The 23,200-nt window shown below is 45.8% G+C and overlaps 1 protein-coding gene across 5 annotated transcripts in view; it reads right to left on the bottom strand.

The window, feature by feature from the left end:
• Positions 1 to 23,200, bottom strand: part of LOC147890892 (RNA helicase, ATP-dependent, SK12/DOB1 protein) — a 257,780-nt gene that overhangs the window by 25,006 nt on the left and 209,574 nt on the right. For all 5 annotated transcript variants that reach the window (XM_087389232.1, XM_087389233.1, XM_087389231.1 and 2 more), the window contains 4 exons: positions 12,733 to 12,886; positions 12,126 to 12,603; positions 11,707 to 11,921; positions 10,770 to 11,008 (listed from right to left, as the gene is read on the bottom strand). In XM_087389232.1, the coding sequence (XP_087245358.1) occupies positions 10,770 to 11,008; positions 11,707 to 11,921; positions 12,126 to 12,603; positions 12,733 to 12,886 (1,086 nt within the window). The remainder of the gene's footprint in view (positions 1 to 10,769; positions 11,009 to 11,706; positions 11,922 to 12,125; positions 12,604 to 12,732; positions 12,887 to 23,200) is intronic.

Genomic DNA, 23,200 nt, shown 5'->3' with positions numbered 1-23,200 from the left:
GGTGGCGCCTGCCCTAACAGCAGCTAGGAGACTGAACACTTGAAGATGAACAGTCATCCAACCCAAAACACAGTCTTCATGACAAAAAACGGGAGGAAAACAGTTCGAAAATTGAGGAAGACAAGTCGCCCAACAGTTGCCTCTTCCTCTCCAAAGTAGATCAGCTCCAAAGTCTTCAATGGCAGCTCCAATGTCGATGTAGATCAGCTCATGGAGAGGCTAAGGGTGAGGAGAGAAGAGCTCAAGGGAGAGTGGGAAGCTAGTCCTCCAAGTGGAAGAGAGGACCTTCCAATGAGGAGGAGGAAAGGCGGCTTCATGGCTACCCTCTTACCTCAACCTCTTGGAGGTGGCTCTGATACCAAATGAAGAGACATGGTGGTAGGGAGAGCACCAATCTAGTACTAGAAACTAGGAACGGAATGGAAAGATGGAAAGCATGATGGAAAGGCAAGAAAGTACAAGTGCAAGGCAATAACCAAAATACTCACATGTAGATGAAGCTTGATGTTGACTGATATTTAAAGACTCAAGATAAGTACAACAATTTATAGTGTGCCACTAGACTCTAGAAAGTCACAATGCCTATGGGATATCTCCCAATATGACACGTGGCATGTCTAGGACTCACTAGAATATAAAACACCCCCTAGACTCATTTTTGACTCACTTTGACTTCATATTCCAACATAGATGGCTAAAGTCACATAAAGCAGGATGCCTAGCCTATGATGTTGATGATGTCCTGAGTGACCAGGATCTGCTGGCCAAAGGGTAGCAGCTACGGTGAGGGGCTTGTGGTATGGGAGACGAGTTTGGAGTCTGAGGCTGGCTGGCTCTTGTATGCAGGTGGTTTAGACCTCTAGCTCGGGGCTGGCTCAGATGAGCCTACGGCAAGGAGGTGAGTTGCTAGCTTCAACCCTTATGGGTTGGTTGCGGGTGCGTCTTGTGGTGTGTATTGTGAGATCTGGTTTAGAGGGTGCAGTCCAGGATACCTCACCAGGGTATAGAATTGACCAAACCTAACGAGGGTTGTTACAATTGGTATCAGACCTAGATGATGTCTAGCCTCATAGTGGGCAGGCGTGGCTAAACTCCGGATCTGAGAAGATTTCTTGTCAGACGAGATTCCTCATCTATGAGCCTAAGATTGCGGGAATACTGTGATAAGGTATGTCAATACCTAAATGGAATCCTAGATTATGGTTATTACTTCCCTTGTTAAGGATGGATTTCCCAACAAGTGGTATGAGTCATGACATAGAACTCCTTGTTGTGAGGGAGGAGATTCCTAGTAAGCAAATTGATGAAGCTTTCATCTACTATCCCGTGCTAAGCTGTCATAAAAGTCCTGGAATACTATCTGAATATGGCACCTTCCAGTGAGTTTTGAGCTCTGCCAGGTAGTGAATTACGCTCTTCTAGAGGCTTTAGATCAAGGTAAGCGCCTAGTGATTCAGTGCAAGCAGATTTCAGGGACTCGATCCTGAGCTAAGTACTGAGCATCTGCACTTCAATAAGGTCGAAATAAGAGCATGATCAGCCCTTACCTTCCGGCTGTGGTATACAATCAAGAGAAGAGGCTCAACAGGCTTTAGACTCTTGGTGGTGCGATATCTCTCAGATCGAACTTTGAATGGAGAGGAGGTTTGAAGTACAGGCTGCTATTCTAGATTTGAATTCAGCCTATCCCCTACGTAACTAAAGTCTGAATTTGGACTGAGGCAAACCTTCGAATCAGGGCAAGCCTTCGTGGCTTGCTAATCAGGCTGGGGATTACCCATTGATAGGTACATACACCTCAAAATTAGAGTGAGCAACTATTCGCTTGATTTAGGCCTATTAGATTTAGGTTGATTAACTTCAAGGCGTTTGCTTTTTATCCGCCTAAATTTTTTTTTTTCCCCCAAGAAAAAGACTTCTATTGAGTAAGAGAAAAAACACGCGAGAGCAAGCTCAAAGCGGAATACATCATGAAATCATGAGGATAAGAAAAAACCCCCTCAGAGTGAGGTGGAAAACAACCAAGGCTGAGGCTGAAAGTGCCACCTTAACCCTGTAGTAGTTTCAAAGAAGAAAGGAGAATCCTTCCATTCCCTGAAGAAAGAAGCCCTCCTAGCTGAGGCTGCACGGGAGTCCCCCTGCATACCCGTCCATACGGCCATCAAAGTATGTACGATGTCTGTCCAGATACTAGCCAAAGTGTGCGAGGGATGAACCTGAGTACCCTCCAAAGCCTCTGTGCATCTGCCTCTCCAGATATGCCAAGATGCTACGCTCGCTAGAATCTCCCAAGAAGTATCCACAGAGGCATGTACAGCTGTAAAAGGAAGGTGTGGTACCACATCCAACGAATAGGACTCAATCCGATGACGTCGAACCGAAATGGCCCGAGAGAAGTTAACTCTCTCATAGAAAACCTGAGGTCCTGTAAGAGAAAGCCAAGCCACCGAGCCCCATGTCATAAAAAATGGGGAATGGGCAAAGTGACTGAAAATCCTGGCTACCCCCATCCAAATCATCCTCGCCTGTCTGGAATCCCATAAGCAATGCTGAATAGACTCCGAAGCAGAAAGGCATCGAGGGCATGTAGGGTCGGCTCCGAACCTGGACCTCCAAAGGTTCACTGTAATCCCTCCATGGATAGAAAGCCAAAAGAAGATAGTGATCTTTCTATTCCTGTGGGATTTCCAGAGTCTCCTCCAGAAGCACCTCTGCTGATCTGCAGTAATACCAAAAGTCTCCCAATGAGGAACTCTGGAGGGTCTCCAACCTCTACTACTGAGCTGATATCTCCTGGCATTACTGACCGTGTAACGAAAGAAGGGGATGCTCTTCTCTCGATGCCCTGCATCAATTCACTCCCACTCTCCGGGGTCCCACTGCAAATACCTGATGGGAACTCTCCCATAGAGCCAGAGCCTCCAAGACCCGGTGGAGAGTAGCCGGGGGTCTGGGTCTAGGAACCACTCTGAATCTGATCCCTGCATCAAAAGACCTACAACCCTGATAGGCTGAAAAGCAGACTCAAGCAAGATGTCCTCTGTGGACCTGAGCAATCTGCCACCATCCTGGACACTAAAAACCAAAGCATCCTCTTGTGCATCTCGAAAGGCTAAAACCTGAAGCGGAACCCCGCCTCTCGAAAAAGTACCTGCCCAAGTGGAGGAAGTGAGTGGCATATCATCTCTGTCTACCCAAACCTCTGGAAGGGCTGCCTCAATCTGCAAGATCCTCCCTACACTCCCTCTGAGATGTCCTGTCAACCTTGATTTGGTCTCCTCTGGAAGCCTGCGGAAAGCTTTCCAAGACCCCATAGAAGATGCAGGTCCCCTCTCCCACCTAGACCATTGCATGTAGAGTGATGCACCCAGTGGTCTGCCATGATCATCTAAAATACTGTCATTCCACATGATGGGTTGCCTATCAATCTCTTCCCGAGAGGAAGGAGGAATCCTCCGAAGAGTGCTTCTGAAACTGGCCCAAGCTTTCAGAATGGCAACCATGAGAGGGGACGAAGGTGATCTGAGGTGTACTGTGGTGAAGATCCATCTAACACTGCTCATCCAGTCTCCTCCTGAAGAAGGTGTGCACCTCTGTATGCTACTGATAAGAAAGTCCTTCCACGGTTCCTGCCCTGGCATAAGTCCCCGCACCACCATCTTGCAAAGTAAAGCTCTGCACTGTAAATCTGGATCAATAATATTGAGACCCCCTTCCTGTGTAGGGAGGATGAGGGTCTCCCAAGCCACCCTGGCTAAGGCATCTGCTGTGCCATCAAGCCCACTCCAGAGAAAGTTTCTGATCGGTCTTCTGAGCTGAATGATGCAGTCCCTTGAACGGCACCAACATAAACTTATCCGCCTAAATTTAAAAGAGGCGCTTGTTGAAAATCAATATGCTTTATTTAGCTCATCTAAACATAGATCTCGGGTCTAAGCAGGCTGAACTGTTTTATAAGGAATCCAAATCAGAAATCATCCACTTTTAGTTGAGGGATGATTTCGAACTGCTTTTGAGAGGTGTAGAGGCTTATATGGACTATCGTCCAGCCATCACTGTGCTCCTTGCCTCTTCGCTCCCCTCTGCTTGACCGCTCAGCAGCTCTGGGTTGGCAAGCTCTTGCTGCCTTGCCTCAGTCGTCGTACAGCGACACTCGATCTCCTTCTTATAGCGCGCAAAGGACTCCACATTCCCGCAGTATATTCTATCGATCTCTGGTCGTGTATTGCCCCCAATTCCCTTGCCTCTCTGTCCAGGGAGTACTGATCTCTGATCGTGTATTGCCTTGCCCTCGTTGGATCAATGCTTCATGGAGATTTATGACAAGATTCAATCAGAATTGAATTCGAGACGACCTGATGTCATCCTTCGAGACATTGAGAATATGGAGGAGTTATGGAAATCCTTGGAACATTATAAGGTTCCACCACTACGAGGCAAGATAGCGAAGGATGCTCTACACTATACAAGGTGTAGAGAAGCTGTAAGGTCGGCTATTCATGAGTGGATTCATCTGTGGCAACCCAATTGGGAGCAGTCCGGCCGGGTGAAGCCTAATTGGAGGCACAAAGAAGGCACCTCCACTCTGTTCAGCCCTGAACCTCCACTCCGTCCTCTGTGAGGACAACTTCCTATTGAGGTCTTCTATATGTATTCTTACACCATTTTGTTTTGGTACCATAGGTGGAAAGAATTTTATTGATTTTATTACACCACCATCTTATAACATAAGGGTGAAATAGAGCATAGTATATTTTCTCTAATTTTGTAATTGTCTATTTTGTATGGTATCCCAGACATAAATCCTTGGACCCACATCCAAACCTATGTCTCCCTAATGACAGCTCGATTGGATGGAGCTGCGTAGTATGGGATGCACAGTTTTACTTGGGATTGACTAAGGTCAATGGGTACAAACAAGGGCACAATGATTGATTTGTTTAGTCATGGATTTGGCAAAGATGTCTTCAATAGTCATAGGGTGGACAACCTGCTGTTCTGAAGGGATACTATATGGTGGATGATTTGACTCACTTGATATACTAAAGTGAAGATTCACTTTAATAGTGACAGCTGGTAAAGGGACTCGATAAGTTGATCTTCTGCTTGGATTGAGCACGAGATGGGAACACAAGACAACTTTTAGACTCTATAGACATAGAGAAATTTCAGATTCTGAGAGAAACAACACGAGATGCTGACCCCTTCGGATGACGAATCCTTCTAGTAGCTTTTGGGTAAACTTTGGACAGAGTTATCATTATGGACAAGTTTTTGGGATGTCAGATGATACAAACTGTTTACAAATCATTGACAATCACGGGCGAATGGCACATGGTTATTCCATCCAGCCAACCTCTGGTGAAGCTGCTTCACAAGTTCTTACATCCATTTTTCCTCATGCAGCTTTTCCAGAGCCCTCAGATTCCTAGATGGTTTCTGCCACATGTCACACTTTTTAACCTTCTCTAAATGCACCATTTAACCCCTCTCTTGGGACCCCTTCAAAACCATTTGCCCCTATGCATTTTCTTTAAGTAGGTGCATTTGGCTTCTAGCCTTGGAACCACCTAGTCCATGCCAATAGATCTGTTACAAAATTTAAGGAAGGAGAAAAAGTTTTTCTGAGAATTCCTTCACACTCCAAGTCTTTGACTGTGGGGAATGTGCTGAGTTATCACCCCAATATTGTGGGCCGTGGTTAATTCTAAAAGAATAGGCAAGGTAGCCTATAAATTGGAATTACCACAGGGTTGTAAGGTGCACCAAGTGTTTCATGTTTCTCGTTTAAAGAAGTGTTTCCACCGAGGTGACTCGCTAATCGAGGGTGTTGTTTTATTTCATGAGATAGAGGATAATGCAAGGCGTAAACCAACAAGAATCCTGGACCGAGGAACAATGCAACTACGCAATCGAAAGATACCCACGGTGTTGTTTGCATGGCATGATTTACCTCTATCTGAGGCTACTTGGGAATCCATGTACCAGATGCGAAGAGCATTCCTAGATTTCATCATTGACGACACTGATGCCTGAAGAGGGAAGGAATGTTATATTCTAGTTAAGGTAACATGACCTTGGAAGGGTCAATCGATATTCTCCTTTAGATGACCGTCTCATCCGCATAGGCCTTAGCTTTATCCATAGCTGGGCGGATGTTAGCTCTCGCAAGCATAGTTACCAGGGAACAACGTTCCGTCTTCTTGGAATGTGGGAATGCTGTTCCCAGGTGAAGGGCCTACCGAGAACACCCGAAAACATTCTTAGTATTGGGAATGCCAGAGAAACGGCCGGAATGCGTTCCCACCCTAGGATTTGGCATTCCCGGTTAAGGGTTGCACGGGGAACGTTTTTTTACCGCCGATGGGGCTCGTGAGTGGGTTTTTCCATTCTCCATCCCCTTCCCCTCAGCCCCCTCCCCTCCCACTCCATTGTACTCCCTCTCCTTCCACACAGCCCCCTCTCCTTCCACTCCCTTCCACTCAGCCCCCTCTCCTTCTACTCCCTTGAACCTTCTCCAATCAGCCCCCTCCCCTTCCACTCCCTTCTCCACCCCCTTCCACTCAGCCACTCAGTCCCCTCTCCTTTCACTCAGCCACTCAGCCCTCTCTCCTTCCACTCCTTCAGCCCCCTTCTCTCGCTGCTCACTACTCTATGCTCAGCCCTCTCCAAGTCTCCACCAACACCCCCCCCCCCCCTCCTCTCTTCACACTCCCTCCCTCTTCTCTCAGCCCACTCAATGGCTCCTCTAAGAGGCATTGACACGGACCAAAAATCCGAGTGGTGGAAGGAGGTGGATCCTATATCCCAAGTACGGCAATTCGAGAGGAGGAGCATGCAAAGTAACAAAGTAAAAAGTGGAGGGACAGACCGAGTGCGAGCTCATCTATGCAGAGTTCCAAATCATGGCATTAATTGTTGCCCTGTTATTCCCAATCATGAGCAAGCACGTTTTGTGGTACTTGGAGAGAAATTGGACATGGAGGCAAACAAGCAACCTGCCATTCTTGATCTTCGAGGTCCACCAGTGCCACCACCAGCCCCAGGTGCAGCAACTCCTGCTTCTTCCATTTCTGCCTCCTCCTTCAGGAGTAGGGCTTCATCCACACCTTCAGGGGCTGCCTGTTCGGGGCTTCGAAAGTCGTGCAAGCTAGCCTTGTGGCCTCATGGCATCCTAGAAGGAGGGCACATGTAGATGCAGTAGTGGGCCGATTCTTTTATGAAGCAAATGTTCCCATAGTAAAGGCCCAGAATCCTTACTTCATTGATATGGTGAAGGAGATTGCAGCATTTGGTCCATCTTACACTCTCCTCTCATGTGAGGTGCTGCGCACCATGATCTTGACCACAGAGAAGACGGCCATAGAGCATGCTTTGGCTCCCATCAAAGACATATGGCTGAGATGCAATGTCACATTGATGGGAGATGGATGGAGTGACACTAGGAGCCGCTCTATTCAAGGCATCATTGCATACTGCAGAGGGGCTAGCTTTTTCATTAAAGCTTTGTTAATTCAGAGGCGGGAAAGTCAGCCGAGAGGTTGGCTAGCATTTGGATGGAGGCCATTGAGTATGTGGGGGCACGACAGGTCATCCAGTTTGTTTTGGATGGTGAGAACGCCAACAGCGCAGTGGGGAGGATTCTTGAAGCGAAGTACCCTCCTCTTACCTTCACTCCTTGCATGGCACATGGGCTGAATAATCTCCTGAAGGATATTGGTATGTTGGATTGGGTGGATCCTGTCTTTGATATGGGTAATCATGTTGTCTCTTTCATCACTCGCCACCACTACATCTTGGCTGTTTTTCGCAAGATATCCCCAAACAAGGTATCTCCTGAAGTATTCTGAGACGCGCTTTGCATATCATGTTGAGGCGTCTTTTTAAGCTGAAAACTGAATTGAGACAGCTTGTTGTTTCAAGTGAGTGGGATGCATGGCATGGGCGTAGCACTGCAGGGGCTCAGAGATGCAAGACCATTGTCTTGGCTGACATATTTTGGGATGATGTTCGGCTCTTGCTTCCGGTTTCAAAGCCTATTATTTTGATGTTGAGGCTTATTGATGGAGATAGTTCTTGCATTGGGAAGGTGTATGAAGGGATGGATAGGATGATTGAGATTATTCAAGGCATTGATGACTTATATGCTTGGAGGAAGGAGGAGATTAGGGCACTTGCAACCTCTTGGTGGATAGAATATCATGCACCGTTAGAGATTAGGGCACTTGCAACCTCTTGGTGGATAGAATATCATGCACCGTTAGAGGCTATAGCCTTTGTTTTGGATCCATAATTTCAAGGGAAGAGGCAAGAAACAGATAAGGAGGTGAAGGCTTGTTCAAACCCAGCCCCATACCTAGAAATTCTATCATTTTCTCTGAGGCTCATCCACCATTTATAGGCCTTATTTTCAAGGGAAAGACTTGCTTCCATGACTTGATTTTCAGGAGGGGTATTCCTGAGTCGATGGAAGTCTTGCCACTTTTGCAAGAACGTATTAATCGCATCTTCATTACGCTCCTTTTATTTCCCATTGAAAATTGGCGGTTTCAAGTCCTTAAGGATGTTAGAGGTTTCTCTAAGTCGAGAGGTGGGCCTCTCAACTTGATTAGGAGGAATCGGTGATCTTTCTGAAGAAGTTACCGATTGAGAATCGGCTAACTTGGTTATGGCTTCAGCTAGGGTTTTCAATGTATCACTGATAGTTCCTAGCTGTGTTTCTATATTTTGCGTTCGAGATTCAAGTTTAGTGAATTCCGTATACGGAATTCCATAATCACCGTAATCTATGTCCTCCATTTCCACGTTATCCTCTTGAGTTTCATTTTGTATCTCCTCATGTATTTCCTCTCCAGCTACAACTTTTCCTTTCCTAGCCCTTTCCTCGGCCTCCCTAACCATATCGTCCCTTTCTAGAGTTGTCATTTTAAAGATGCGTATTTTTCAAAAATTATAAAGCAAAGCGATTTATGTCAGAGAGAAAAATATGATGCCCACTTCCCTGGTATTTGTTCGATGGGCTTGGATTCGTCTTTGAGGTTGGCGCGCTTTCTTTGTTTCATGAACTGCTCTTTCGATTCTGTGCTTTCTTTAATCTCGAACTCCTCGATCTTCCGCTTGAAATTGAAAAGGATAATAAGTTGTAGGCACAAAAAAATATTGGGAGAAGGAAAAGGGTGAAAAAGGGCCCTAAAACCTTTGGAAAGAGAGAAGGAAAAGGCTTTAAAGCTTTTAGATTAGAGACGGGTATAAAGGAAAAGATGATGTGGCTTTTCCCAAACCTTTGTATGATGTGGCGACCTTCTTTGTAAATCGTTGTGTTTCTTCTCTGTACTACACAGTCGCGTTTCTTCTCTATACTCCCATGTTCTTATCCTCACAGCTTCTTATGGGCAGGCAAGTCTGCTATGATGGGAGATCTTAAAGCTTCTCTCTCTGTGAATCCGTCCGCTCGGGCGCCGAGGGGTCTTTTTTGGCCAAGATAAATAGAGAGTAGAACATGACGAAAGGCTAAAGACAAGTTGTCCTGCTGATGCTACTGCTGCCAATCACTCTTTGCTTCGTTATAGCTGTCTGAACCCAAGAGCAGCCATCCGCGAAGACGAAATGGCAAGACTGTTGCAAGCTCGCTGCTGTCACGCGGTTGCCATCTCTCTCTGAATAGGGCTAAACGCACAGTGTGCATTGCCTTGAGTTTGTTGTTCGAAGGCAACGCTTCACATTTCCAATGGGCGATTTCAAAAGTATTCGTGCACAGACAAGCAAATTCGTGTACGTTGTTGCAGCTGGCACGAAATGGATCGACCCTCCAAAACATCTCCTGTCATCCACAAACTTTGATGATCTACAGGCTCTGATACCAATTATACAAACACGCCAAGATAGAGGGCTCTGTCCTAGTTTTCCACCCAAGAAAATGATGCATCCTCCATATTTTAAGATGTTGAAATATGTCACGATTGGGGGCAATCTCCCTGCTTGGCTTAGAGATGCACTAAGTGGACTCTTATGCACAAACAATCTTCCTGAAGGATGGAAAAGGAATACAAGTGTGGAAATTTAAAGATAGAGGCTAGGGGTGAATTCACCTGAGTGTTCCTGCATAGCCATGCATGGTTCAAAGAACAATTTACTTGCAGGTCGCAAGTTTCAAGACAGTTTTCAACCTTCCACTAACCCTCCACTTCCAATGCCCTTGCTACAGTTGCAGATCAAAGGACAATGCTATATCGCTTCATAAGAGAAGATATTTCCCAACATTTCAGGCATATCCCCCTTACATTTTGGTGAGTCACTATTGCTTGCAATAAAACACCCTGAATGAAGGTCTCCTGATTGCACTATCAGTAGATCGGAGTACACTCATCAATGCCAGGTATCTTTGCTTCTTCAGCCTGATAGTACAAATAAAGCAATCAGCTTTCCCACTGTTCTATTAATAGGATTACGACCAGTTTTCATACAGAGCTCTTCTACAAAGTTAGAGTGCACTATACAGAAATATTGCATGCTTTGTTTGCTAGAGTAGCTACCCTGTTCTCAAGAGTAGCTTCCATGTTCTCCTTCTCTCATTCATAATGTATTCTTTTTGCTCTCATACATGGATAGTGTTTTTTTAAATTTCTCATACGCAAAAGTAGCACATGGATACCAAACTGCAAACAAAGTCTTTGCTTCACTTGCCCTTTACCTTTTATTCAGCATTACAGATTTAGGACCTTGAAAACGCAACTTCAACCCCTATGCTCTCATTGGAAACACGTGGTTACCTGTCCCTTGCAGCTTCAAGTCGTGGAGTCAAAGAGGGTTCACTTGCATCTTTCTGCTGGAATACAAGTGCAGATAGTAAAGCCACAGTTTCTGCCACTTCCAGGTTCGTTATCTGGTTATCAAAAAGACACTCCGTGGCTATAAGCTCATCGCCACTGTTGATTTCACATGCAACACGCCCTTTCAGCTGAACTACTAAGTCTGCATCAATACAGCCTACTTCCTGCAACACTTCGATCTGTTTCATCCAATCAAACATTCTTGTTTTTAGTAAATATCCAAAGAAACGCAAACCAGGGTCCAGGACTCCAGCATAAGCTCACATTACAGACAGATTCACATTCTTGAACCAGAAAGTGGTAACGATACTACATAAGAGAACTCATTTCTTAAATGTGCTTCCGGGGGTGCTTGCTAACCCAGGAAAATAAAAGCTTGGAGATGGTGCAAATTCATACTTCATGATCACAACAATTAGTGTACAGTGTACAGCAATAGTGTACAGTGTACTTCATAATTTCACATGCAACACGCCCTTTCAGCTGAACTACTAAGTCTGCATCAATACAGCCTACTTCCTGCAACACTTCGATCTGTTTCATCCAATCGCACATTCTTGTTTTTAGTAAATATCCAAAGAAACGCAAACCAGGGTCCAGGACTCCAGCATAAGCTCACATTACAGACAGATTCACATTCTTGAACCAGAAAGTGGTAACGATACTACATAAGAGAACTCATTTATTAAATGTGCTTCCGGGGGTGCTTGCTAACCCAGGAAAATAAAAGCTTGGAGATGGTGCAAATTCATACTTCATGATCACAACAATTAGTGTACAGTGTACAGCAACACAATAACAAGTTCCATCCTATTTGGTGATCCTGCTAAGTCAGAAAACTTATGCCTTCTACACACCACAAAGAAATTGGACTTACCCTCTGCTGAAAATCAGGCATTTGCTGTAGTGCAGCATCTGAAAGCTCATACTTCAGTTGTCTGACCTTCTCTGTCAGTGCATGTTGATTTCTGACTAAATTGTAGTGTTCATGCAGTTTGGGGCAACGATAGCATTGATTCTGTGCCATCTGCTCTAAAAGAATCTGCCTTGCCCGATATTTCTCAACAACATCTATATCATTTAGCTTGAGATCTGCAAAGGCATCAAAATTCAACAATGCCAAATAGCTAGACAGGCATCAGCTTTCAGATAGTTGTTTTATTCTACATTGAGCATAGACTCAACATGACAAGGATTAAAAAAGCTTGGAAACTCAAAGATCAGATATATAAATCCAAGCCCTTTCTACTTTCATGTTTTTAGAGCTTTTTCCTCGAAGCTGATACGAATCAATACCTTTAATTGGATCAAGAGCAGGAGGGTCCTGGCCTGGATAATCACTTTCCAGTTGGAGAAGTTGCTGTACTGTGAGTGAATAAGCAGCACTGCTTACATCTTCTAAAAGCCGAAGAGTATCAACTTGCATCTTCAATTTGCATATGTTTACAAAACCTTTGGTTTCTACCTCCATAACCACATAGCCAGTTCCACCTGTTGTTCCAAAATGTGGGAAAGTCACCTTTATAGTGCCAGGTCCTTTACGGGAACCTCTTCCTGATACAGAGTATTCATCTTCAAAGCTTCTACTGCTTTTGCGGCTAATAAAATATCCTGCATCTGTTGTTGATGCCTTGTCACTAGAGTCATTGTCTGTAGACTTGGAGACAGTACTCGATTGGTATTGATCCATTCCACGATTTATCGCCAAAACAATCCAATTTTTTGTTGTTCCAATTGGCCCTCTTAAGATAACCCCTAAAGTAGGCATAGAGGTCTACTCAGGAAAAATGTCAAAGTCAGAAATCATCTAATTCAATGTTTTGCAGTGCTTTTCCTGGCATATAACACAACCACCCAAAAAAAAAAGGTAGTACATGTGTTACTCCTAAATTTTAAGACTTACCGAAGGAGTGTAAACGAGAACCACCCTTCCCGGAGTTAGTGACTGCTGCGCGGCCCTTGACTGCATGACTGCTTCATGTATTGTCTCTCCTAGCTTCTCAGCTTGCAATGCTACCTCGTAATATTCTTCAATTGTTGGTTCTCCCAATATACAACTGTCATAGGGATGCCCAAAATGCATTAATAAAGCTGTGCTTGGAGCAGACTGATCACCATATGAAGTATTCCTTATTCAAACAACTCAATGTCACTTTGCCAGAACCCTGGTACAAAATTTATTTTTTTGCTTGTATCCATGAAAAAGAGAAACGAATTCAAGTAATAAAGACACCATAGGGAAAGAAAGTTTATTAAATTCTTCGGAAGACTGATGGGTCTATGAGACTGTGAAACCCTGGTACAATCAAGCTATGAGGGTGGAGCTACTAAACGAGCATCCACACCAATGAATAGTGTAAAAATAATGCAGAATGATAGTTCTAAGTATTAAGTTTATTAAAGCCTTCAGAAGACCGATGGGTCTATGAGACTGTGAAACCCTGGTACAATCAAGCTGTGAGGGTGGAGCTACTAAACGAGCATCCACACCAATGAATAGTGTAAAAATAATGCAAAATGATAGTTCTAAGTATTAAGTATGACATAGTCATGTCGGTCATCGAACTACGAATCAGTCACATCATCATCATCATCCTCATCAGGACATCATAGGTGAATGAGGCACTAGAGGCAAGAAGTCGGCGAAAGAGTGCTGTCCGCCACTCAAGGATGCAATCCTATGACGTCTCCTGGTCATAGCTCTACGCCTAACAAGGGCTACAGTAACCCATGTCGGACGGGCTCCAATGGTGAACATGGAGGCGATATTCCGGAATGTAATCTATGCATCTATCCTCTGTCTGAGCTGTCGAGTCCCTCGCTCTGAGTCCCGATCATGTCGAGGTCTTATCTCAGGGGGGTCCAAGAGATCTGGCTGAAAGAACTCCGTGATAGAGCTCTGGGAGGGATCTACCAAGGAAGAAGTCTGCTCGTGTCTCCGTGATCGAAGTATCCTCTCGCGGTGCCTAACTACCTCATGAATGAAGCCTGCCAAGCATCTCTGATCTCGATAGGAAAGGAATCGGGACAAGGCCCCATAACTATATCTAAAGAGACAGTAGAAACGCCCGCGGATCTCATAATAGATGGGACACTTGAAGATGAAGTGCTCCTCTGTCTCAACCTCTTGCATATCGCATAATGTGCATTAGCGCCTCTCCCTAGGTAGACACTCTGCCTTGCCGCTCTCTATACGAAGTCTATGTGAAGAGACCCGGAACTGCCCAATAGAGATCCTCAATGAGTGGGGTAAGTGGATCCGCGTGTACCCTGGTGGATCAATGAAACTCTCATCTGTGACATGTAAGCAGTGATCTCTGTAGAAGCTAAGCTTCACTGGGAGTTTGCTTGGTGCCAACCAGGTCTGGAATGTGTGTAGCTATAAGAGATCCTCACGGATCACCTGGTTGACATCATGTGACATGAGGGGGGAGAAAGGAGCATCTAAACTCTACTAGAAGGGAGGGAGTCTATCCATGTGGAGTCCCAACCTCTCAAACCATCTCTCTGTGCGCATACCAACATCTTTGGTCACCTCCTACTGAAAGTGTCATAGAGGAAGACAATGCCAACCATGGCAGCCTCCTACATCCGGAAGGATAATCCCCATACTCTCTAACTTGGTACAGATATGTGAAGCTGAAATGCAGCATCTAGCTGTAGTGGAGATGACCCAAACTTACCCTGTATGATTTGGTGAGGAACTGATGGCTTACTGCGAATCATCCATGATAGCATGAGCACCTATAGTCGCTCCACCCGTGCCCACTCCGTATCGAATAGATCTGGCTCCCAACAAGGGCTGCCATACATGCCCGCTAGGCAAACCAAGGAGTTAAACAGCAGCCCCTTGGTTTGTGGATCTTGGAAGTGTGAGCAGAAGCACTACCTCTCTAGTCCGGCCAATGATGCGTATCCTCCACCCAATCGTGCCTGCATCGCAGGTCTCATAGTGAAGAGGGGCCCGGAGAAGACAACCCCCAAATATGTATATGATGAAACTATCTCAACAGGTGATCCATCAAACGTGAACTGCTCCAGCGCATGACGGCTCGAGATGTATTGAAGATCATAACCTTGGTTTTACCCAGGTTGACCTTCAAATCATGGGAGTCACAAAAATATTGAAGTGCGTCAAGGTGTCTCTGAAGTCCCTCTGCAGAGGAAGACAGAAGAGCCACATCGTCTGCATAAAGCAATATTCGGATCAATGTGTCAGCGAGAGAGCAACCAAACCCCCCTTGTCCCTGCATCACCCCTGTTTGACCCCAATAGTGCTCATGATCTCAACTATCCACGTAGCCCCTTCTCGGACTTTGCCTGCAACTCGCTCGTAAATAGGATTCCGAGAAATTCCCTGGTTCTGACCATAAGGTACCATTACAGTTCCAAATGGTGCAAGATAGGGTCTTGGAGATCTGAGTCTCATAGACCCCGCCTCCCTATGCGGAAGGGGGGGGGGGGATGCCCGACGGGGCCCTGTAAGAAGTCGTCCATCCCTAACTACTGCCCACTTCCCCTCCTTACGTGCCTGATCACGCTGCTACAATAGGGAGCACCTCTCCTCAACCTGTAGAGGGGTAAGGTCCTCATCCATGGAGATCGTTGGCTGATCTCATAGTATTGACCTGTGTCGTAAAACCGAAAGTCGGGCTTGAGCATCATGGAACCGTATGATCAGGGGCTGCTCTCGGTTGGGGTCTCTCCCCACCCTCTATGCCCTCTTGATCCAGTGCTCAGTTACACCCAGCGTAATGGCCACGAAAGCCGTCGCATTTGACATCGGCGTAGCTTCAGTGCGTGGGATCCCACGAACTCTTATGTTGAGAGCCTTATTGGCTGTCCTTACTGGCTCTCTGTTGCTGCTCCACGAGGGTAGCCGAAACGGTGGCCCTTGCGGGTTCCCGCTTGGCTCGCAATCTGGGCCTCTACTACCGATGTATTCCCTGTAACTGTACGAGTAGAGGAGAACTCCTTGAGCTGAACCGTGTCCTGCCTCAACACCTGGATGATACGAACCTGATCCTGAATATGGCGAGCTTGCTCCTAAACCACTCTAGCCAAGTCTTGGTGAACCTAGCCTGCTCCTGGGCGTAGCATGTGGAATCCACCTCCCTGACCCATATACTATGTACCTCTGTGAGTAAAGTCTCCCATTTGTCTGGTGGGTTGATGAGACCCTGTCCTAGCTGAAACTGAATGGGCTAAGGTGTAATGCATACTGTCCCACCTCTGTCCAAAGCCCAATCATTCACATAAAATATGTCAATCTGTGCATTGATAGGCATCTCCAACCTCCTGTTCGACCAAGAAAACAGGAGTGAATGCGGCTGAGTGTGAGAAGCATCATCATGCCAAGCATCTCTGCCACTTTACTGAAAAAGGAAGGCATCCCAGGCTGCTCTGTATAGGGAATGTAAGCCACCTTCTCCCTACCCCCTCTTTTGTCTATGGGCATTTCAACCATGTTGAAATCACCCCCGATGATCCAAGACTCTGCAATGCATGGCCAAGAAAGCAGGTCCTTCCAAAAAAGGACACGGTCCCCTCTTGAATCGGGGGCATAAAGGTTTAAGAAACCAACCTTACGCCCACCAATCAAAAGAATGACCCACTGAGCTCTAGAGGAAACTAAGATCCCATCTCCAATCACCAAGGGTAGCATAGAAGAAGAAATAGAAATACAAGTACCTCCCATGGTGCCCAAGGCCGGTGACCAAAAAGTATGCCGTAAAAGAAGCTTACCTGACTTGGCACAATCCCTGACATCCTGTTCCTTAATCATGAGGACATCAATGAGGCCCCCAGTAGCACCTAGATGAAGTTGGTTACGAATCACCTGCCTATGGCAACGGTGAGGTACATCTCCAAGGCCTTGAACATTCCAACTGACAATCCTCATCGATGAGAGGAAGAGACCAGATGAAAAACTCTACCTGACCTGGCAACGGAGATATCCCTCTCATTGAAAAAGTTCCTCCTATCAAGAGGAGGGAAGTCAACTGGGGAAAGTACTCCCACACGTCTAGAGAGAGAAGCTCTATCCATAGTGCTCTGAACGAAGTGCTCCCCAAGGGTAGAGGGTACGAACAACTCCTCTAAATCAAACTCTGCCATGTTGCCAGAACTACAAAAGAATTCCTAAATGATGCTCCTGGCATAGTTGTGCGAAGGATCCCTGCGGATGAAGGAGTAGAATCAATAATTCCCTTGCCTCTGTCAAGAGGTAAAAAAGTAGGAACAAGAGGGAAGGGGGATTGCTGCTGCTGATAGATCTCGGCCAAAACAGCAGCATTAGCCTCGAGTACAGCACGAACTTCAGCAAAGGCTTGCTCCCTAGGAAAAAGCTCCTTCACATGAACATCTGAAGAGATAGGAGCAACCTCATTAGCACAAGGAACTAAAACAAGTATATCTCCTGCCTGTAAGGGAGGGTCCGTGGAGCCATTAGTAGCATCGAGATGTGAAACTGGCTCAACAACTCTAGCTGGCACCCAGCTGGGGATGACAGCAAGAGGACATGCTCAAGGTCTCGTGCACGATGTAAACGAAGGTCCAGGACAAGAGGCTGTAGCCAACAGTCCTGGGCGAGAGGTGGAAGATCCAGTAGCGCGAGAAGTGGTAGGATGTGAGGTAGAACGTGAACTAGATCCAGCCGAGGTGGTGCTAGGAGGCGCAACACCCGTGGACCTTTTAGGCCTTCTCCTTTTTTTCTTTCTTGGGCAATCTCTGGCAACGTGCCCGAGGGCCCTGCAAATCCCACACCGATCCTGTCTCCTAGCGATCTCGACTCTCCACTTGAAGAAGGAGCCATCTGGATGCTGAAGCATGATGTGGTCATCCGTAAGGTTAGGGTCAGTGACAACGACCCTAACATGTGGTGCCCCGTCTGATCTCGGTGACCATCCTGAAAGCAGCTCGAATGGAAGATAAGAGTCAATGGTGCACCTGAGGGAGGCCGAGGAATCTGAGGAAGAGTGAAAATGTCCGGCCATCCTCCTCCACAGAATCAAAGCCCAACGAGAAAGGTGTCAAGAAGATACTCCTGGAGCTCAGTGCCAAAGGGCTGGCCTGAAGCACTATACATGCTGCAACCGGGGAATCAAAAACAGCCTGGAAGAAACCTCGACCAAGCAGACAAACATCTATGAGGTGGCCTGCGAGGTCTCCAGGTAAAGCGACGAGCATCCAGTCCCTGGCTTGTACTCTGGAAGGCTGGGACCCATGGATGCGAGCAAAGAGTGATGTCAAGCTCTCCTGCTCTATATCTTTTTTGAGCTACTGCAACTCATCTTTTGAGAATGTGATGGTTTTCGCAGCCAGTGGAAGCGGGGGGGGGGCGAGGAGCGGGGGTAGAAAGAAAGAAAGAAAGAAAGTTTATTAAAGTCTTCGGGAGACCGTGAAGGTCTATGAGACTAAAGATAACTGATACAATGAGCATAACGGTGGCGGTCTCAAAAAGGGCCAGCCAACCGTTTCTACAAAAAAAAGAGGTTATGAAGGACGGTGTGTCTAGTCCTGATACAAAAAATATGTGTCTACCTCCAGATGATACAAAAAGGAAGGGGGGGGCACCAAAAATGGGGCAGAGGGGGGAGATACAATATATGTGTGCAGGTGGTGATCGTCAGAGACCAATCATAGAGGGGCCGTCAAATGGGAGGCCGGGAAAAACCCTGCGATAGATGATTGGCCTCTGACGTCACGCGGCCTAGTCGAGCTCGGTCATCGGGGGCGACGGGTGGCCCTATGGATGAGGGCAACGGTAACCCGGTGGGGCGGGCAGAGAGCAGAGACGAGATGTCATGGACCCAGATGTGTGAGTCTGTCCGCTGGCGCAGCTGTCGTGGCTCTGGCTCTCGCTCACGTCCGCGTCGTCGGCTAGACTGAGGAGAGGTATCCTGTGACTAGAAGAAATCAGTGATGGGCCGCTGGGTGTCCTCATGCTGTGTGTGCTGTGCGTGTCGCCGTGCTTGGAGAGAGGTATCTTGGTGGCGAGTCATCTCATGTAAGAAAGCGGCTAGGCATCGCTGATCCGGGAACTGCAGCATGTGTGAGAGGGGATGAGACGTGGGGGAGGGGGACGGGGGGGAGGGGCTGATAGGCGGGGTAGGGGCGGGAGTAGAGGGCAGGGGAGAGGGGGGCTGAGCAGCGAGGTAGGGGGTGGGGGAGAGGGGTTGAGGGAGGGAGAGGTGAGGTGGGGAGGGGAGAGGGCTGAGAGGAGGGAGGAGAGAGGGATAGGGAGGGAGGCAAGAGGAGGCTGAGGGGGGGCTGCCAGTATGAGGTAGTCCCATCTACATTGCTCAATTTGATTTCAGTGATGTACATCCATCACCGTCATGCATGGATCTGACTCCATCGAGGTAGATAAGGAGGAAAGATTCCTAAGAAGAAACCCATCCGTAATACCTATATTTGAGGTAAATGTGGCAAAGATAGTCAAACAATACATTACTCAAGAGAGGAAACCACAAGCTATTGATCCAACTGCAGACAAAACACAGTCAGATAGATTCAGACAGAAGTCAGGCACAATCAGAAAACAAAAATGCCAACAAAACAAAAGATACAGACAATGAGGAAGGTACATTAGAGGAGAACTACAAAACAAGTATGCAAGCCATCATTGAGGCAGAAGCACAATTTGAAGAGCATATGAAAAGGAGTGCTAGAGTCAAAGAAGATGATCTAGAACAAATGAATCTTGGTGACTATGACAACCCCAAAGTAGTGCTTATAAGCATTGGCCTCAACAATTCATTCAAAGAATAACTCAAGCAATTTTTGGTTGAATACAAAGATGTCTTTGCATGGCACTATACAGACATGAAGGGTGTAGACCCAAGATTTTGGCAACACAGAATCAACCTCAAAAAAGATGCAACACCAGTGATCCAGGATAGATACAGGATGAACTCTAATTATGCGATACAAGTGAAGAAGGAACTAGACAAGCTACTCAAAGTTGGATTCATATATCCCTTGGACCATGTAGCATGGTTATTCCTAATTGTAATTGTACCAAAAAAGAATGGGAAACTCAGAATATGTGTGGATTATAGGAGGTAGTCAAGGAGTGGCGGCGGCGGCTTCCAGTGGGAAATGCATTGAATACCGATTATAAACTTTTGAATGCAGTGACTAAAAGAAACCATTATCCTCTTTCTTTCTTGGATGACATCCTTGACGAAGTGACTGGGCACGAGATGTACAGCCTGTGTGATATTTTCAGATAGCCATAGCTCCCGAATACTAAATCAGCCTAATACCTTAATACTTGCCCTTGCTAACTGAGTCTTCTTGGGATCTAGCCAGCCACCACTGTCATCTAAGTCATGAAACACTTGATCCAACCTATCATAGTGTTCTCTCCTTCCACTGAAAACACAAATATAATTAATAAACACCTTACAAAACTTGTCTAAGGAGACGTAAATAAATCTGATTTTTCTTGTTAATGTGAGGGACCGTTTTCACTCCAAAAGGCATCCTCCATAACTAAAACAGCCCCAGGGGGTGATGAAAGTATCTGAGAATGGGATTGAGTCAGATCCTAATAAAGTGAAAGCTTTGGTGATGCTGTCCTCTCCTGTGAATACCAAACAGCTACATACCTTCCTTCAAAAGGTAAAGTATCTCTCAAGGTCTATACACATGTTATCTCAGATTTTATATCCTCTTCAGCAAGTGGTCAAATTGGAACCGTAGAAGTGGACAAAGGAGTGTGAGGAGGTCTTTGAGGCAGTTAAAGAGTCATTATCTCATGTCTCTAGTGTAAAACCTCCAGATTTCTTGAAAACATTTTTCCTCTATGGGGCCAGATGCCATTGGAGCAACATTATTGCAGCAGGGAGAAGGTTCCAGATCTATGAGACCGGTATACTATGCCAGTACAGTCAAAAGTGAGACTAAGAGGAAATATTCAGCAGTTGAGTTAGTTCTGGCAGAACATTCCGATCTTATTTGCTGTCCAATCCTTTTGTGGTTCTCACCTCTTGCTCATTATTGCCTCGTATATTGAATAGTACTAATCTCTCCAGATGTATGATCAGATGGATAGTCAAGTTGCAAGAGTATTCTTTCACTTTCTTGGTTGAGAATTCTACAAGAGCCCATAAATGCCTCCGGAGAAGTGCTATAGATCTCATATTGGGTGTCCCAGAACAGAATTTCATCAAGGTTGCCTTCAAGTTCTCTATCATTCTCCATTAATCATCAAGAATTTCCACATTCCATGATTAATGTGCTCTTGGGAAATTAGGCTGGTAGTCACCACTTATCTGGGTGTTTCCCAAGGTAGAACCACCTGGGTCAAACAGAAAAGTACTAGAGAACTCATTTGTCTTGCATTATGATGGGTCTTACAAAAAGAGCTTGAACCAAAGTACAGGAGGAATCGTCATATATGATCCGGGAGGAAAAGAGATCCACAGGATAGGGATTCAGCTCCAAGCCAACAGTAATAATGAGGCCTAGTATTCAGCACCCTTTGAAGGCTTGAAGGTATGTGTTGGTTTGGGAATTAAGAGGCTTATGGTTAAAGGAGATGCTTCCCTTGTTGTTAAATAGATTCTAGGTGTTTGGAAAGTGAAACATCCTCATCTCAAGAGATGGGTAAGTGGTGTGAACAAGTTGCTGAGCCAGTTTGATGCTTGGACACTCCAGCATGTTGAGAGGAGTCAGAATATGGATGCTCATGATGCTGCCTAAGAATTTACAGCAGCTCATTCGGTGCAATAAGAGTGCAGGAGACATTGGTCAATGAAGAGAGCTTCTTGATGACATGTAAGGTACCTCTTGATGATAGGTAAGGTACCTGTTGAGATTCCAAAGCAAAATAAGTATAGGTTTGTTAAGAGCTGAAGTTCCTACTCTATGATTGATGATGTACTCTATATGAGAGGGGCCAATCTGGTTCTTAAAAGAATTCCCTGGCATGAGGAGATATTCCACATTCTTGAAGCTAACCATGAGGGAGTTTCTGGAGGACATTTTGCATTTAAAATCATGTTGAGGAAGATACTCATAGAGGGATATGTATGGCCTTCTCTTCAGAGGGATATAACGCATTGGTACAGGTCCTATTTGCAGTGTCAGCAAATGAATAAAAGGAGGTTGGAGGTAGCATTCTATCACCGATTTCATGCCCCCATTGCCTCATCCACCTTGATGTCTTACATCCGGAGCTTAGGAACATCATACTTGCATACTACATCCATGACTGCCAAGGGAAATTGTTATATGTTGACGGCTGTAGATTATCTAACAAGATGGGCTGAAGCACGTGCGGTGCGGGCCTTGAACGCTAAGACTGTCAGTAAATTTGTGTATGAAGACAATTGCTGCAGATTTGGTACACCATTAGAGTTGGTCTCAGCAGGGGCCTAGGTTTCAGCAGTGAACTGATGGACTTGTTATATGATAAGCTGAAAATAAAACACAGATATACCAGCCCTTGTTACCCCCAATGTAATATGGTGAATGCATCAACATAATGGGGAAGATCATGAGGACCCATGAAAAGGATTGGGATCTTGCTTTGCATTTGGCATTACGGGCTTACAGGGTTGCAGTCAAGGAAAGCACATGGTTTTCTCCTTTTCATCTTGTTTATGGGAAAGAAGCTTTGCTGCCCTTAGAAGTAGAGATTGCAGCCCTACAAATGTTGATGAGGATGAGTGAAGAATCAGGTTCAGCTTATAAGAACAGGTTACTGAATTTGCAAGAAGCACAGCTTGATAAACAGACGGCAATTGAACATTATACCTTAACCCAGGAAAAGAATAGAAAGAGGGCAAACAACAAATTCAGAGATAAAAAGATTGAAGATGGTGATTTATTTTTAAGGTATAACAGTAGTTTGGATTCTACTTTCAGGAAGAAGTTCGTGACTAAGTTGGAAGGGCCCTTCTGTGTGACAAAGAAGTTTAAGAATGGCTCTTACCAGCTTGAAGACTTGGATGGAAAGCAACACAAGAATAGAGTCAATGGTTTCAGACTCAAGAAATTTTTTGTCAGGGTTATGAGTGTGAGCAGTTGGGGTCTTTAATATGAAGCCAGTCAAGCTAGGACGTCATGGATGAAGATAAGGAAAGGAGTGAATGGGGCTCAAGGAGGGCTGGAAAACCTTGAGGATGGAGAGAGTATGAGGCTGAAGGAGTGGAAGGAGGCCAAAATCGAAAGCAAAAAGACCAAAAACGGGGCTGGCGGCGGATTTCGCGTCATTTTGGAGACCTAGCAGCCTGTGTTGTCTGAAACGGCCTGTTTCAGGGCTCTGAAACGCGTTTCAGACTGGCTGAAACATTTCAGCCAGCCGTTTTAGGGTCCTGAAACGTTTCAGACTGTGAAACGCATTCCAGGAAACGGGGCTT

This window comes from Dipteris shenzhenensis, chromosome 18, assembly GCF_047967505.1.
Source record: "Dipteris shenzhenensis isolate YYH24624 ecotype China chromosome 18, Dip_SZ_1.0, whole genome shotgun sequence".
NCBI lineage: Eukaryota > Viridiplantae > Streptophyta > Polypodiopsida > Gleicheniales > Dipteridaceae > Dipteris > Dipteris shenzhenensis.
Note: the sequence above shows the minus strand (reverse complement) of the source record. Positions and strands in the feature narration are given on the sequence as shown.